The 14,969-nt window shown below is 30.0% G+C and overlaps 1 protein-coding gene across 7 annotated transcripts in view; it reads right to left on the reverse strand.

Moving 5' to 3' along the window:
* Positions 1 to 1,900: 1,900 nt before the first annotated feature.
* The window catches only part of LOC130440492 (G-protein coupled receptor Mth2-like), a 62,887-nt gene continuing 49,818 nt past the window's right edge, over positions 1,901 to 14,969 (reverse strand). For 4 of the 7 annotated variants that reach the window (XM_056773678.1, XM_056773674.1, XM_056773681.1 and 1 more), the window contains exons 2-7: positions 13,207 to 13,389; positions 12,664 to 12,742; positions 12,409 to 12,587; positions 12,194 to 12,359; positions 11,237 to 11,437; positions 1,903 to 2,405 (exon numbers count right to left, since the gene is read on the reverse strand). In XM_056773678.1, the coding sequence (XP_056629656.1) occupies positions 2,237 to 2,405; positions 11,237 to 11,437; positions 12,194 to 12,359; positions 12,409 to 12,587; positions 12,664 to 12,742; positions 13,207 to 13,389 (977 nt within the window). In that variant the 3' untranslated portion in view covers positions 1,903 to 2,236. Of the gene's footprint in view, positions 2,406 to 5,027; positions 5,205 to 11,236; positions 11,438 to 12,193; positions 12,360 to 12,408; positions 12,588 to 12,663; positions 12,743 to 13,206; positions 13,390 to 14,969 lie in introns of all 7 variants that reach the window. The other 3 variants (XM_056773677.1, XM_056773676.1, XM_056773675.1) reach the window with 2 other exon arrangements.

A 14,969-nucleotide genomic window follows, 5' to 3' on the forward strand; every position in this document is an offset into this window, starting at 1 on the left:
CAGGAAATTTTTAAATATAAATGAATCGCGAAAAAATATTTTGCAAAATTGTTTCCACTGAGTAACAACTAAGTTTACTTTTCTTTCTATGGCAGTCACCATACTTTTCATAAAGTGTGTTTACCACTTTCAATCCTACAATGAAAAATTTATATCGATTCCAAACACCATACAAAAATAAATATCTTCTTAATATAGTGATTAATAACAATTTTGATAATATAAATAGATTCCACCAACAATTGTTTATAATTTTGCTTTTAAACAAATATATCGCGTGAGAATTTTTATAAATGTTTATTTACCATCTGGGATTCGTTTGGAACGGGCATATTTTGAATGCAAAAACAAACTACTGTAACTAATATTATGGTAACAATGAAAAAATAAGACAAATTAAATATTAATTAAACTCAATGATACAGCATGTTCTTTTTATTAACTTCCTAGACACTTTTATAACATTTAATCCAATTTCAAATAGTTGATAGTGTAGTCATCAAATATACCTAAAGAAAGTAGGATTGTAAAGGTAAGTAACAGTATAATTTGACAAGAATAAATTAAATAACCATTATTGAATATTAGACTCTTGAACACCTCAAAAATTAAGTTGGTGTTGATGGAGATAACTTAGAAATTCTAGAAGTTCCTTGATTATAATTCAAGGACTACAACTGTCTCAGTACTGGGCACAATATTTCAATACTGAAAAATTAATAGGGTAAAATCATATTAGAAGCTGAAATTTATGAATTCTTTCAATTATAAATTGAATCTTAATTTTTATTAGTTCAATATTTAACCTTGAATTGTTGAAAAGAATCTAATCGGAGTACATAATCAGAGCTTTTATAAGGAGACAGTTAGTAAACTAAATGTGGTTATTTGGACTTTAAAAGATTTGAAAATACCAACAAAAATTCTAGTTAGCAACTATTATAATTGATTCTAATCGAATTATAGTGGGAAAAAGGAAAAAATTAAAGAAATAAAGAAACCAAATATATAGATGGGCCTCGAAATACTTATACTAAAAAAATTAATATGGATTACTTGAGAAAATACTCAACTTACCTGTATGAACGTGATTTTAAAAATCAAATCATCTGCCACGAAAAGAATGCAGAGATTAAAAGCAATAGTAAAAAAGTGTATAAGCAAAAATTTACTCCACTATACGGGCCCAAACAAAAGAAACGTGATTAAAGGTTAGGTTTCAACCATGGTGCCAAGTGTATATTCTTCATTTTGTTTAATAAAATAATAAATATTAAAATCCATTCATAACGTATTAAAACTTTTCATAACTAACCTATTTTATTTAATACATAATTATAATTTGGCTTTTGAAATATACCTTAAACATTTGTGAATTATTAACAATTCATCCAACGATAAAATTGAAATGAGCATGTGATCATAATCAGTTCCGTATCAGTTGGTTAGAACTAGTATAACTGATTCGTACTGCCATATTGATTCGGAATTAGACACGCGAACAAAGCAAATATAAGCTACTGTACCTGTTCAGTTTAGCTTGTTACGGTTTTCAAAATTAACTTCTCGTTCGAATTATAGACACGAAGAAAGTTGTGGTGTCTATCTTTGTCAATTGTTAGACGAGTTTCTTCTTATTTCGTGTATCGTTCTCACAGATAAACTATATTTGTAATCCTACTCTCCTATCTCATTTCTATGTATTTTTTAGACTAGAGACTGTTTCTTTCTAAAGTTGGCACTTCTTTTCAATAGAAAGTATATAAATCGCGATGTGTAGTTCACAAAACATACTTATGGTATGTTCTGTGGTGTAGCATAAAGTCTATGGTTTGTATAAAATATTATTTGATTTGTAGTGGCTACTACACCGATCGACGGATTGTTACTAAGAAATACAAATTTTATTAACAATAATTTATTTCGTTTCAATAAAACTTATAATATTTAAGCAAAAAATTTGATCAACAAGCAATTTATTTCGATTTTCTTTCCGCACTAATTATTTATTTATATCTTTTCGTACTCCAATTTTATGCCGTTTTTCCAACCAAATTTTGTGTAGATACTCAATTTATTTCATTTGTAGTGTAAATTTTATTCTAGTTGTTATATAGGATAATAATTGAAACCAAAATTGTGTTTACCTATTTACTAAAGTTACAACTATTATTATCTTTGGTGCAATATAGCTCCGGAACATAAATGGCACATAGAACAAACATATTTTTCAGCTTCAAGTTCTGTTAAGTGCTGACTCTTCTGGGATCCTCTTCATATCATTGAGACGGTAATCAGTACTGACGGCGGTATCAGTAGTCGAATAATTACTTGCCCGGGTACCGCGAGCTGATGACGTAGTAAAAGAGTGGGCAAGATGCGGTTTACCAATAAATACATAGTATCTGTAAAATAAAGTATTAAAAAATTAAATTGTGTTAACAAAATAATTAGTTTGTAGTATTAATACAATCTAAGTTGTGCTATAACTTTCCTGTAACTACCATACTCATTTAACTAAGAAAAAGGAAAGTTATGAGGGGCTATTTACGTCAAATATACAACATTTCAATTGTTTGGAAGGACTAATTCATAATAATTTGAGAAATGAATGAATTTAGTTAAAAAAAAACATTCAAAACATTATTTTAATGGTACAAGAAAGAACTTACTATACTTTGTTTATTTTACTAGTGCGGAGATAGTAGTTATATTTAATTGGAATGGAAATAATTACAAATATTATTAATATGGGACGATATAAAACATTAATTTCTTTTTTTTAACTATTAAAAAACACCCCTCGTGCTTAATATGGAACAAACTTACGTGTCCCTTCTTTTTTGATTCAATCCAATGTAGGTATTTAAATTTTGAGATATGGCAACACTGATTTGAATATGTCGAAATTGACATTGACATTATAAAGTTTAAACTCGGAACGTCTTGTCACACGAGTGACATTGGAGTTGTTTACATATTCTTGAAACATTCAACTTGGTCGAAAAATTTAAAAATAGGATCAAATCGAACTCGCTTCGACTTTTGGTGGTGAAGCTTCGCTACTGGATGAATATCGTCCAAAATCGGTCAGAAAACGTCGATGCTGTCTGTAAACTGATATTGCAAGATCGTCACGTGACATACCGTGAGATTCAGACATACTTGGGCATTAATTCCACTCGCATAGATTCAATAGTGCAGGAACATTTAGCTGCCAAAAATATTTGTAAACAGCATAATTTGAGAATCGTTCTTGTTGATTGTAGCAAAGAAATGCTTAAAAAATACAATCGCGATGCTTCCAAAGATTACGAACCCGAAATTAAACAACAATCGATTGTTTTGGGTCTTTCAAGTCGATCCTAATCCAACGAAATTCACGCACGAAGTTCTTCGAAGTAAATGGCCGCCTGTTTAATAACTAAACTTGTTGCTACTGTTTCATTAGAGCGACATAGATTGGTATTTGTTCGCCAAACAAATCAGGGAAACCAATATCCACTACGACAATGCGAACTCCCGTACATCAGTACAAACAAAAACGTTTTTGAACGGTCAAAACATCGAATTGATGGTTCGTCCGCCGTATAAACCTTGTTTGGCACCCAATGATTCGTTCTTATTCCCGCACATCACGAATAAATTGCGAGATCAACGTTTTTCTACATCTGAAGATACGTTTGATCCGTTCAAATGACGCTACCTCAATCGGAATGGAGAAAATGCTTCGACGATTGGTTCAAAAGCACGCAAAAGTCTTAATGGAAAACTTTTTTTGTAGTCGGTTACTTTTTACTAAGAAGCTAATCACTCGAGACACGCCATTTTCTTTGTTTTCTAATAATACTTCGCAGAAATAATAAATAATAATTTATTGGTTAGTTTTTTGGGGTAATTACCGCACTAGTGCTATAAAAAGAACGAAAACGGGGTAAGGGACGTTTCTAATTAAAAAAAAACAGTTTGAAGCCCTTTCAAATGAAATTAGCATTACTAAACACGCATTTTTCCCTATAATTCTAGTCGAAGACTTTTTTTAGGTTAAAAAATCTGATTATTCAAAATTTTCTAACAAAACAGAAGAAGTTTTCCATAGATAGTTGTAAGCAAACTATTTTTTAGAGGTACATAATGTTTGCATATGAATTTTTTTACAACAATTTCGAATTTAACGATTTCTTTTCATCTTAAACGTGTTTAATTTTTAGTACCACAAAAAAATTATCAAAATCAAGCGTGTATAAAACAACCGTGCAAAAAAACTATATATATGTGCAAAAAAGCGTATTCGTGCTCATGCATGTTAGTTATTTATAATATTTTCAATTGAAACCATAACCGAAAAATACTAATTCGACTGATATCGAGATGTCTTTGCGGTCTAAGAAAAGTAAACCCTAACCGATGTTAATTTCCATCAAATTGTAACAAACACTGGATAAAAATCACAATATTTTGATAGAATTGACGATTTAAAGCCGTATGTACATCAAAAATAAAACCGTCGAGTTCTTTTCGACAAAAAAGCTCGCGGGCTTGTTTATTTATAAGAAAAACAAAATTTCTTTCCCGCTAGAGTCACGATCACGATTTGAATTAGCTTTTTCTTCGCGGATCAGTTCCGAATCAGTTCAGGAACCGGTCGCATGCGCACTTTCAATATTGTGGTTCGCAGTTCGATGCGATGCGATCGGAATTTGACGCGCGAACGAATTCGAAAAATTAGTTACTATATTTGAATATACATATTCACGTTTTGCAACACAAAAAAAATAATAATGGCCGGGTCTTAAAATACGAAAAGTCGCCTAACCTAAAACATAAACTTTTATGTTTTTGTTTTATGGTAATTTTACGACTTTCGACATTGGAGCGCTGGAATCGCAGTCTAGAAGCAATAAGCATATAAAATAAACAAGCTTTTTCCATTTCGATCGGAACCCAACGGTTTTAATCCGCAATTTACAATTTTTTTTAACAAATTCGTTTTCTTCATGCAATTAATAAGATAATTTTCATTGAACCTGTAAAACGTCAATAACGGGTACTACACATCATAATGCGAAACTTGCTGTTGCCTATCATTTAAAGTAGTTGCTTCCATTGTCTTTTTCCTGGAATGTACGGTGGTAGATTTCGTTTCCGCCGTTGTTCGGTTGAAAGATTTCATTGAATATTCCTCGTTAGAACCGCCCCACCTTCTACGTAAACATTTATCATCAATGAAACATATTCTGAAGGAGGTAACCAAATAGAAAGTGACAAAAATTTGTACTATAAACATTTTCTTCGACGTATATGAACCAAACCTCACGAAAGATTCTTTCAGACCGCTTAGACATCTTCTATTACACTATTTCAATAACAATCCACAACCTTGTAAAATACCTTGTTGCCCATATTAAGTGCATCATCAAACAATGTTTCATATTTAACTTACTGCATTTTGAAATACTTAAATATTTCCTAAGTAACCTTATTGTTACTTGTAAGTTCTAGATTTCCACTCGTATTAACTTTCTGAGCTTGTAACGTCCGTAACAATCTAAAATTTATTTCTCGCCATAAATACTCGATATATAATCGATACAAAAACCAGTGAAGACAAATGTCAATGACATAACCTTAAATTATCACGTTTCGTGATTTTAAAAATATGGTAAATGATAAATGAACTATTTGATTTCCACTCGTATCAACTTTCTGGGCGTGTAACGTCCGTAACAATCTAAAATTTATTTCTCGCCATAAATACTCGATATATAATCGATACAAAAACCAGTGAAGACAAATGTCAATGACATAACCTTAAATTATCACGTTTCGTGATTTCATAAATATGGTAAATGATAAATGAACTATTTGATTTCCACTCGTATTAACTTTCTGAGCTTGTAACGTCCGTAACAATCTAAAATTTATTTCTCGCCATAAATACTCGATATATAATCGATACAAAAACCACTGAAGACAAATGTCAATGATATAACCTTAAATTATCACGTTTCGTGATTTTAAAAATATGGTAAATGATAAATGAACTATTTGATTTCCACTCGTATCAACTTTCTGAGCTTGTAACGTCCGTAACAATCTAAAATTTATTTCTCGCCATAAATACTCGATATATAATCGATACAAAAACCACTGAAGACAAATGTCAATGATATAACCTTAAATTATCACGTTTCGTGATTTTAAAAATATGGTAAATGATAAATGAACTATTTGATTTCCACTCGTATCAACTTTCTGAGCTTGTAACGTCCGTAACAATCTAAAATTTATTTCTCGCCATAAATACTCGATATATAATCGATACAAAAACCACTGAAGACAAATGTCAATGATATAACCTTAAATTATCACGTTTCGTGATTTTAAAAATATGGTAAATGATAAATGAACTATTTGATTTCCACTCGTATCAACTTTCTGGGCGTGTAACGTCCGTAACAATCTAAAATTTATTTCTCGCCATAAATACTCGATATATAATCGATACAAAAACCACTGAAGACAAATGTCAATGATATAACCTTAAATTATCACGTTTCGTGATTTTAAAAATATGGTAAATGATAAATGAACTATTTGATTTCCACTCGTATCAACTTTCTGAGCTTGTAACGTCCGTAACAATCTAAAATTTATTTCTCGCCATAAATACTCGATATATAATCGATACAAAAACCAGTGAAGACAAATGTCAATGACATAACCTTAAATTATCACGTTTCGTGATTTCATAAATATGGTAAATGATAAATGAACTATTTGATTTCCACTCGTATTAACTTTCTGAGCTTGTAACGTCCGTAACAATCTAAAATTTATTTCTCGCCATAAATACTTGATATATAATCGATACAAAAACCACTGAAGACAAATGTCAATGACATAACCTTAAATTATCACGTTTCGTGATTTTAAAAATATGGTAAATGATAAATGAACTATTTGATTTCCACTCGTATCAACTTTCTGAGCTTGTAACGTCCGTAACAATCTAAAATTTATTTCTCGCCATAAATACTCGATATATAATCGATACAAAAACCACTGAAGACAAATGTCAATGATATAACCTTAAATTATCACGTTTCGTGATTTTAAAAATATGGTAAATGATAAATGAACTATTTGATTTCCACTCGTATCAACTTTCTGGGCGTGTAACGTCCGTAACAATCTAAAATTTATTTCTCGCCATAAATACTCGATATATAATCGATACAAAAACCACTGAAGACAAATGTCAATGATATAACCTTAAATTATCACGTTTCGTGATTTTAAAAATATGGTAAATGATAAATGAACTATTTGATTTCCACTCGTATTAACTTTCTGAGCTTGTAACGTCCGTAACAATCTAAAATTTATTTCTCGCCATAAATACTCGATATATAATCGATACAAAAACCAGTGAAGACAAATGTCAATGACATAACCTTAAATTATCACGTTTCGTGATTTTAAAAATATGGTAAATGATAAATGAACTATTTGATTTCCACTCGTATCAACTTTCTGAGCTTGTAACGTCCGTAACAATCTAAAATTTATTTCTCGCCATAAATACTCGATATATAATCGATACAAAAACCACTGAAGACAAATGTCAATGATATAACCTTAAATTATCACGTTTCGTGATTTTAAAAATATGGTAAATGATAAATGAACTATTTGATTTCCACTCGTATCAACTTTCTGGGCGTGTAACGTCCGTAACAATCTAAAATTTATTTCTCGCCATAAATACTCGATATATAATCGATACAAAAACCACTGAAGACAAATGTCAATGATATAACCTTAAATTATCACGTTTCGTGATTTTAAAAATATGGTAAATGATAAATGAACTATTTGATTTCCACTCGTATTAACTTTCTGAGCTTGTAACGTCCGTAACAATCTAAAATTTATTTCTCGCCATAAATACTCGATATATAATCGATACAAAAACCAGTGAAGACAAATGTCAATGACATAACCTTAAATTATCACGTTTCGTGATTTTAAAAATATGGTAAATGATAAATGAACTATTTGATTTCCACTCGTATTAACTTTCTGAGCTTGTAACGTCCGTAACAATCTAAAATTTATTTCTCGCCATAAATACTCGATATATAATCGATACAAAAACCAGTGAAGACAAATGTCAATGACATAACCTTAAATTATCACGTTTCGTGATTTCATAAATATGGTAAATGATAAATGAACTATTTGATTTCCACTCGTATTAACTTTCTGAGCTTGTAACGTCCGTAACAATCTAAAATTTATTTCTCGCCATAAATACTTGATATATAATCGATACAAAAACCACTGAAGACAAATGTCAATGACATAACCTTAAATTATCACGTTTCGTGATTTTAAAAATATGGTAAATGATAAATGAACTATTTGATTTCCACTCGTATCAACTTTCTGAGCTTGTAACGTCCGTAACAATCTAAAATTTATTTCTCGCCATAAATACTCGATATATAATCGATACAAAAACCACTGAAGACAAATGTCAATGACATAACCTTAAATTATCACGTTTCGTGATTTTAAAAATATGGTAAATGATAAATGAACTATTTGATTTCCACTCGTATTAACTTTCTGAGCTTGTAACGTCCGTAACAATCTAAAATTTATTTCTCGCCATAAATACTCGATATATAATCGATACAAAAACCACTGAAGACAAATGTCAATGATATAACCTTAAATTATCACGTTTCGTGATTTCATAAATATGGTAAATGATAAATGAACTATTTGATTTCCACTCGTATCAACTTTCTGAGCTTGTAACGTCCGTAACAATCTAAAATTTATTTCTCGCCATAAATACTCGATATATAATCGATACAAAAACCAGTGAAGACAAATGTCAATGACATAACCTTAAATTATCACGTTTCGTGATTTCATAAATATGGTAAATGATAAATGAACTATTTGATTTCCACTCGTATTAACTTTCTGAGCTTGTAACGTCCGTAACAATCTAAAATTTATTTCTCGCCATAAATACTCGATATATAATCGATACAAAAACCACTGAAGACAAATGTCAATGACATAACCTTAAATTATCACGTTTCGTGATTTTAAAAATATGGTAAATGATAAATGAACTATTTGATTTCCACTCGTATTAACTTTCTGAGCTTGTAACGTCCGTAACAATCTAAAATTTATTTCTCGCCATAAATACTCGATATATAATCGATACAAAAACCACTGAAGACAAATGTCAATGACATAACCTTAAATTATCACGTTTCGTGATTTTAAAAATATGGTAAATGATAAATGAACTATTTGATTTCCACTCGTATTAACTTTCTGAGCTTGTAACGTCCGTAACAATCTAAAATTTATTTCTCGCCATAAATACTCGATATATAATCGATACAAAAACCACTGAAGACAAATGTCAATGATATAACCTTAAATTATCACGTTTCGGGATTTCATAAATATGGTAAATGATAAATGAACTATTTGATTTCCACTCGTATCAACTTTCTGAGAGTGTAACGTCCGTATCAATCTAAAATTTATTTCTCGCCATAAATACTCGATATATAATCGTTTTGTGAGTTTATAAATATGGTAAATTTAATTTATCAAATTTACAATCATCTTTGAAACTATTCGTTAATATTATGAAGCAACTAAATCAATTTATCAACAAGGGAATGGAATAAAATTAAATCCAAGTTTGTCATCTGTCAATCAATTGTCATTTACTATAGAAAGGCATTTCGATTTAAAGGGAATGTACAAAAGTGGAAACTAGTAGATTGACAACCAGTCGCCATATTGTGGTTATTTAAATTAAAATCATGGTTATAATGGTGCTTTATTTAAATATTCGTTCGAAATAATCAATTCTATATAGACAAATTAAATAAAATATTTGTTTGTTCAATACGACGTTTCAAATCACGTTTTTCGAAAATGACCTATGTTGACAGGAAATATGATAGCTCGTTGAAAGATGACAGGTCTGCATATTAAAAAAGAAGATTGGAAAATATGGAGGTTTGTTCATTGTTTTACTCTGAAGATGATTATTTACAAATAAAAAGCGGACTATGGGTTTTGTTGAGGTTAGAAAACGATTTTTAAAATATTCCATTTATATAGCACAAGTTAAAATAGATTATAGTATGTCTAATACCATAAAAATCAAAAGGGAAGCGGTGTGACCACTCCTGATTCATTTACATAAGGAGGTGATTTTTCTGCAGGCTCTGAAGGACCTGGTGATAGGAATCAATACTGATGACACGGTCTTGATTGCTGATGTTTTTTTTCGGTTTAGATATAAACACAAAAAATCATATCTAGAAACCGAAAATTCGGTATTCATGGTTTTGACCATGTTGCAATAAAAAATAATTCACGTTGCGGAAAAACATTTTGGTGTATATCTTTCAGCACACTTTTCCTCAATTTAAGGTTGTCGTTAGACTTTTCTATATAATACAGGCAAATTAGGCGATTTTGAGCTAAAGCCTTAAATTAAATTGGGCGGTTTTGGTTTTCTACATAGTGGGAGGTTTTGGGATACTGAATAAATCTAGCAACTCTCAACAAAATTATGGGTACGAATTTTCGAAGTTTTTGGAATTGGAACTCAAAAAAACTATGAGGAATTCGAAAAATAACTGCCATAATAAAAAATGTAGAGTACAAAATTTTCTACAAAAAAGTATTCCAGGTATTTGTACCTAACCTCAAAATTTTCACCTTAAAATGGGTTTATATTCCAATCGCGAATTATTCGAAAACTAGGAGAAAATCAAAAAAAGTGCTGGAACAAAAAATGTACAGAACAAAATTGTCTACAAATTGGTATTGAAGCATTTTTCCTAACCTCAAAATTGTCACCGTAAAATGAATTTATGTAAAAACAGTTTGCGATCTCGAAAATTATGAGGATTTTGAATTACTCGCATTTCAAATAATTTTTTGAGTTACAAGTCCAGAAATTTGGATAACCTGTGCCCGTAATTTTTACTTGGAAGACTTATTTAGTCACCGAAAACCTCTAATAACTTGAAGTTGACTAGACAAATGGGACAGAAGTTAGTGTTAAAAAAATGTGAACCACTTAAAAAAGAGTGTAAGTGAAATGAATAAATATGAACAGAAGTGGGTGTAAGAAAATTAAGGGTAGTATCTAAGAAATTAATAAATTACTTACCTCTTCTTCAACGATTGCCAAATCTTCTTTTTAAAGACAAATATAACGAAAATAAGAACTCCGTACATGGCATTAGTAAAGTCAGACAAATACCAAATAAACGTAGGAGTGTCACGTAACAATTTCTCGACTGTCCATGATATTAACTCCATAATCCAATTGATACCCATTGCAAACATCAGTTTTAAGTACAGGTTAAACCTTTAATCAAATTTAATAACAAATTATATGATTTAAAACCAATATATATACTTGCAATAAGAAAAAAAAATGATAATTGGTGTTAAAACAGTGATCCTGGACTTCCAAATCCAATTCGTTCAATATTTCCGTGTACAAAATCGATGCTGGACTATTTTTATAATGATAATGATCCATAATGTTTTTTACGGCTATAATTTTGCTATTATTATTCCAAATTTTCCAAAATTTTGTTCATTTTACAGAAATTTGTGTTTTTATCATGAAAACTTATATTTTTGCTTACGATATGATGGCTACTTCCTATAACCAAGTTAGTCATCATGTCTGTTAGTGCCTTGAGAGTTGTAAATATTTGAAGGACCACCAAATTAAAAAATACTCTTCTTCAAGTGTTCAATTATAATGTTTCAATCAGAATTAACAAAATCCGGTTCGAATGTCAAAACGTCACTTGTCACTCACTTTTCACAGAATAAATTATCCAACCTTGAAACATAGAACTGTCAAATTGTAAGGTTGCCTATGGTTGTGAACAATGACGTTTCTGCGAGAATCATAGAATTGATATTAAACATAGAGAAACTTATGTATGGGAATTCGAATTGGCACGAAAAACTGTTAAAGAGTCAAGTGACGGGAAAGAAGATTTTGATTTTATTAGTACCCTGTCTATTTTTTATATTAACTCTATGTCGAATATACATAATAATAATATATACAGAGTGATGTTTAGAAGTAGAATTACCAACTTACTTTTGTTTATCATCTTCGTATGATTTTTTGCTTTCTGTTTGTTTCAGCATCGATGTTTCTTTTTTAATTTGTTGAATTCGTACGGTGGTCAAAATGAAGAAAACAATGTTAATGCCGATGATGATGGCCATCGGTAGATAAAAATAATAGAACGTCGGCATTCCGTCTAAAAATAATTATCAGTTTCTTGTCGTTATTAATTGATTTTTACTTACCTCCTAAAAAGCATCTGGGGTCCCCAATCTTTGGATAATAGTCGGCGTCTGGGGGTGAATGTGTATTCAATAATAAAACTATTCCCACGTGGATTATGGGCGTACCCCAAGCGTAAATACAATAAATAATGAATCTTTTTCTTTCAGCATATTTCTTTGACATCACTGTTCGCATTCCACTGAAAAAAATCAATCAAATGAATTTAATTTCTTCACCTAAGTATTTTGAATTCCTGTATAAATAAAACAATATACCTGAAAGCTAGCCACATGTCTATGCACATAACATTCATCCAAAAGAAGGACACCAGGAAGAAAAATATGATACAATATCCTAAAAAAAAAAATAAGGATGTAATTAGCCGCAAATTACATTTAAATTAGGTTGTAAATGATATCCAAAATAAAAAAAGTAGAATACGAAGATTTAGAGTTTGAAAATGCTCATCATCTCCACTGTTCACCAATGAAAACATCGAATCGTAAACTGTGGCCTCCAAGAGTTATTTCGGTTTTGATGTTTCTGTCCTTGTATTATTGGTCTTATTGTTGCTTTTAAAATCGGTGCTTTTTGATTCTTATTTTGGGTATTTTTCATCCCTTATTTGATCCAGCTGCTTGTCCTCATACCACTTCCACGTCTTCATAATTGGTTATGTCGATTTACATTTACTGGACTTATTTGATGTCATCATGCAAATGGTTTTGAATTGAATAAACCTCAAGTTTTGTTGAATAATGTATCGAAAAGGAATTGTTCAAATGTACTAAGTAATATTTCAATTATTCTATACTCACCCAAAATTTGACATGGCACAGGTTTGAATTGATACGGATACATTTGAATGGTAACCAAAGTAATATACGCAGCCAGTAAGGTGAATACGTAAGACATCAAGGCTTTTCTATGTAAGTTTCTTTCAGGTAAAATCAGGTACACCAGGAACGTGGCCAGAAGAAAAGGCATCGATATTATCATTCCTGCAAACAAATTTTCAAATTTATATTAATGAAATTTTGGTTTTATGAATAATTTTTTTTTATTATAAAACAAGTTATTGTCTTCAGAGCTGGTAAACGTTTATCTACAGTCTCTGAAGACGATAACTTAGTTATAGAAACGCGTGTCAGTAATTGTTGGTGTAGTTGTAGTGTAAACAGTGTGTTTAATACGTGTAGACGTGTTTTAATAGTAAATATATAAGAATATTGAACGTAGAATAAAATAAAATGTAACATGACTTGATCAAAGGTAAAAAAAAAGGTAATTTCATTGTTAATTTATCTTTCGTGATTGTGTTTCATTAGCGATTTATATGTCCTTCAAACTTATACCCACCTAAGATTTTATTACTATAACTAATACTACACTAATATCCACTAATTTAATTAATTTTCTTTTCATAGTCATAAAGGTCGTCTACAACTAATTGATGTAAGAAAATTAGAATTTCCCAGACGTAATTGGTGCCACGATAAAATATTATGTAGTTAATCATATTTTTATTTTATTGCTCACTAAATTTCATCCTTTTTTTCATTTAGACGATGAATTGCTCAATTATACGAAAGATATAGACAAGAAATTATAAAAATAAAAACTAATAATTAAATAGATGAAACTTTTTGTCACTTTTTCGAACTAAATTACTGACGTAAAAATTTTGATCTAAAAAGATAAATCAATCAAACGAATACGAGGTCTGGCTATTAAAATAACGAGACTTATAGTATCGGTTTTAAAGCGAACGTGTTTTTTTTGCCAAAAACCATGTTCAACGAAAAACAGCAGCAGCGTATCATTCTCAAATTTCTCGTTAAATGGAAAAAAACTCCGATTGAAACAATTCTCTATCTAGTGAAAAAACCATAGAGAAATGAAACAACCTGTCAGCTGATCGCATTTACTCGATCAGTTTTCGAACAACAACGAACGTGATTCGGGTTTCCGAACTGTCAACTGTCATAGTTTACGAAAAGTTCCTATATGTGTTATAACGCATTTTTCTATGTTAATGTAGATTGTAATAAATTTATTGTTGCTTTCTCAAATTTATGAATATTAATAAATAAATTCCTTCGTATAAACTTATCATATTGTTTATGTATGTTATTTTTTCTGTTTTTATTTACGTATTTCGAAACAAAATATTATATATAAATGAAATTACTTACGATTCAAGGTTTAGTATAATTTTCCAGGAATTTAAATATATAGTAGAAAAATTTTTATGAATAATTCATTTTCTGCTTAGCTTATTCGTCGAGAGAAACATCTAAAATGTATTAAACTCGATATTTCGTGGGCTGTAAAAGCGGTTTCTTCAGACGATTAAATAAAAACAAACTTTTTTTTGGTATTGTCTCGTCTCGAGTTTAGAAGAATTGCTTCGAGACTAGATCGAAATATATTACACAATATAAAAACATACTACTGAATGTAGGATTGAACTTGAACAGAAAATGGTTAAAATTAATATTCAAAAATATGTATTTTAGCAAAATAGTGAATTATTATTAAGATTTTCTAATCAAGATAGAATATTAGGAACAAAATATGT

Source organism: Diorhabda sublineata, chromosome 2 (genome assembly GCF_026230105.1).
Source record: "Diorhabda sublineata isolate icDioSubl1.1 chromosome 2, icDioSubl1.1, whole genome shotgun sequence".
Classification (NCBI taxonomy): domain Eukaryota; kingdom Metazoa; phylum Arthropoda; class Insecta; order Coleoptera; family Chrysomelidae; genus Diorhabda; species Diorhabda sublineata.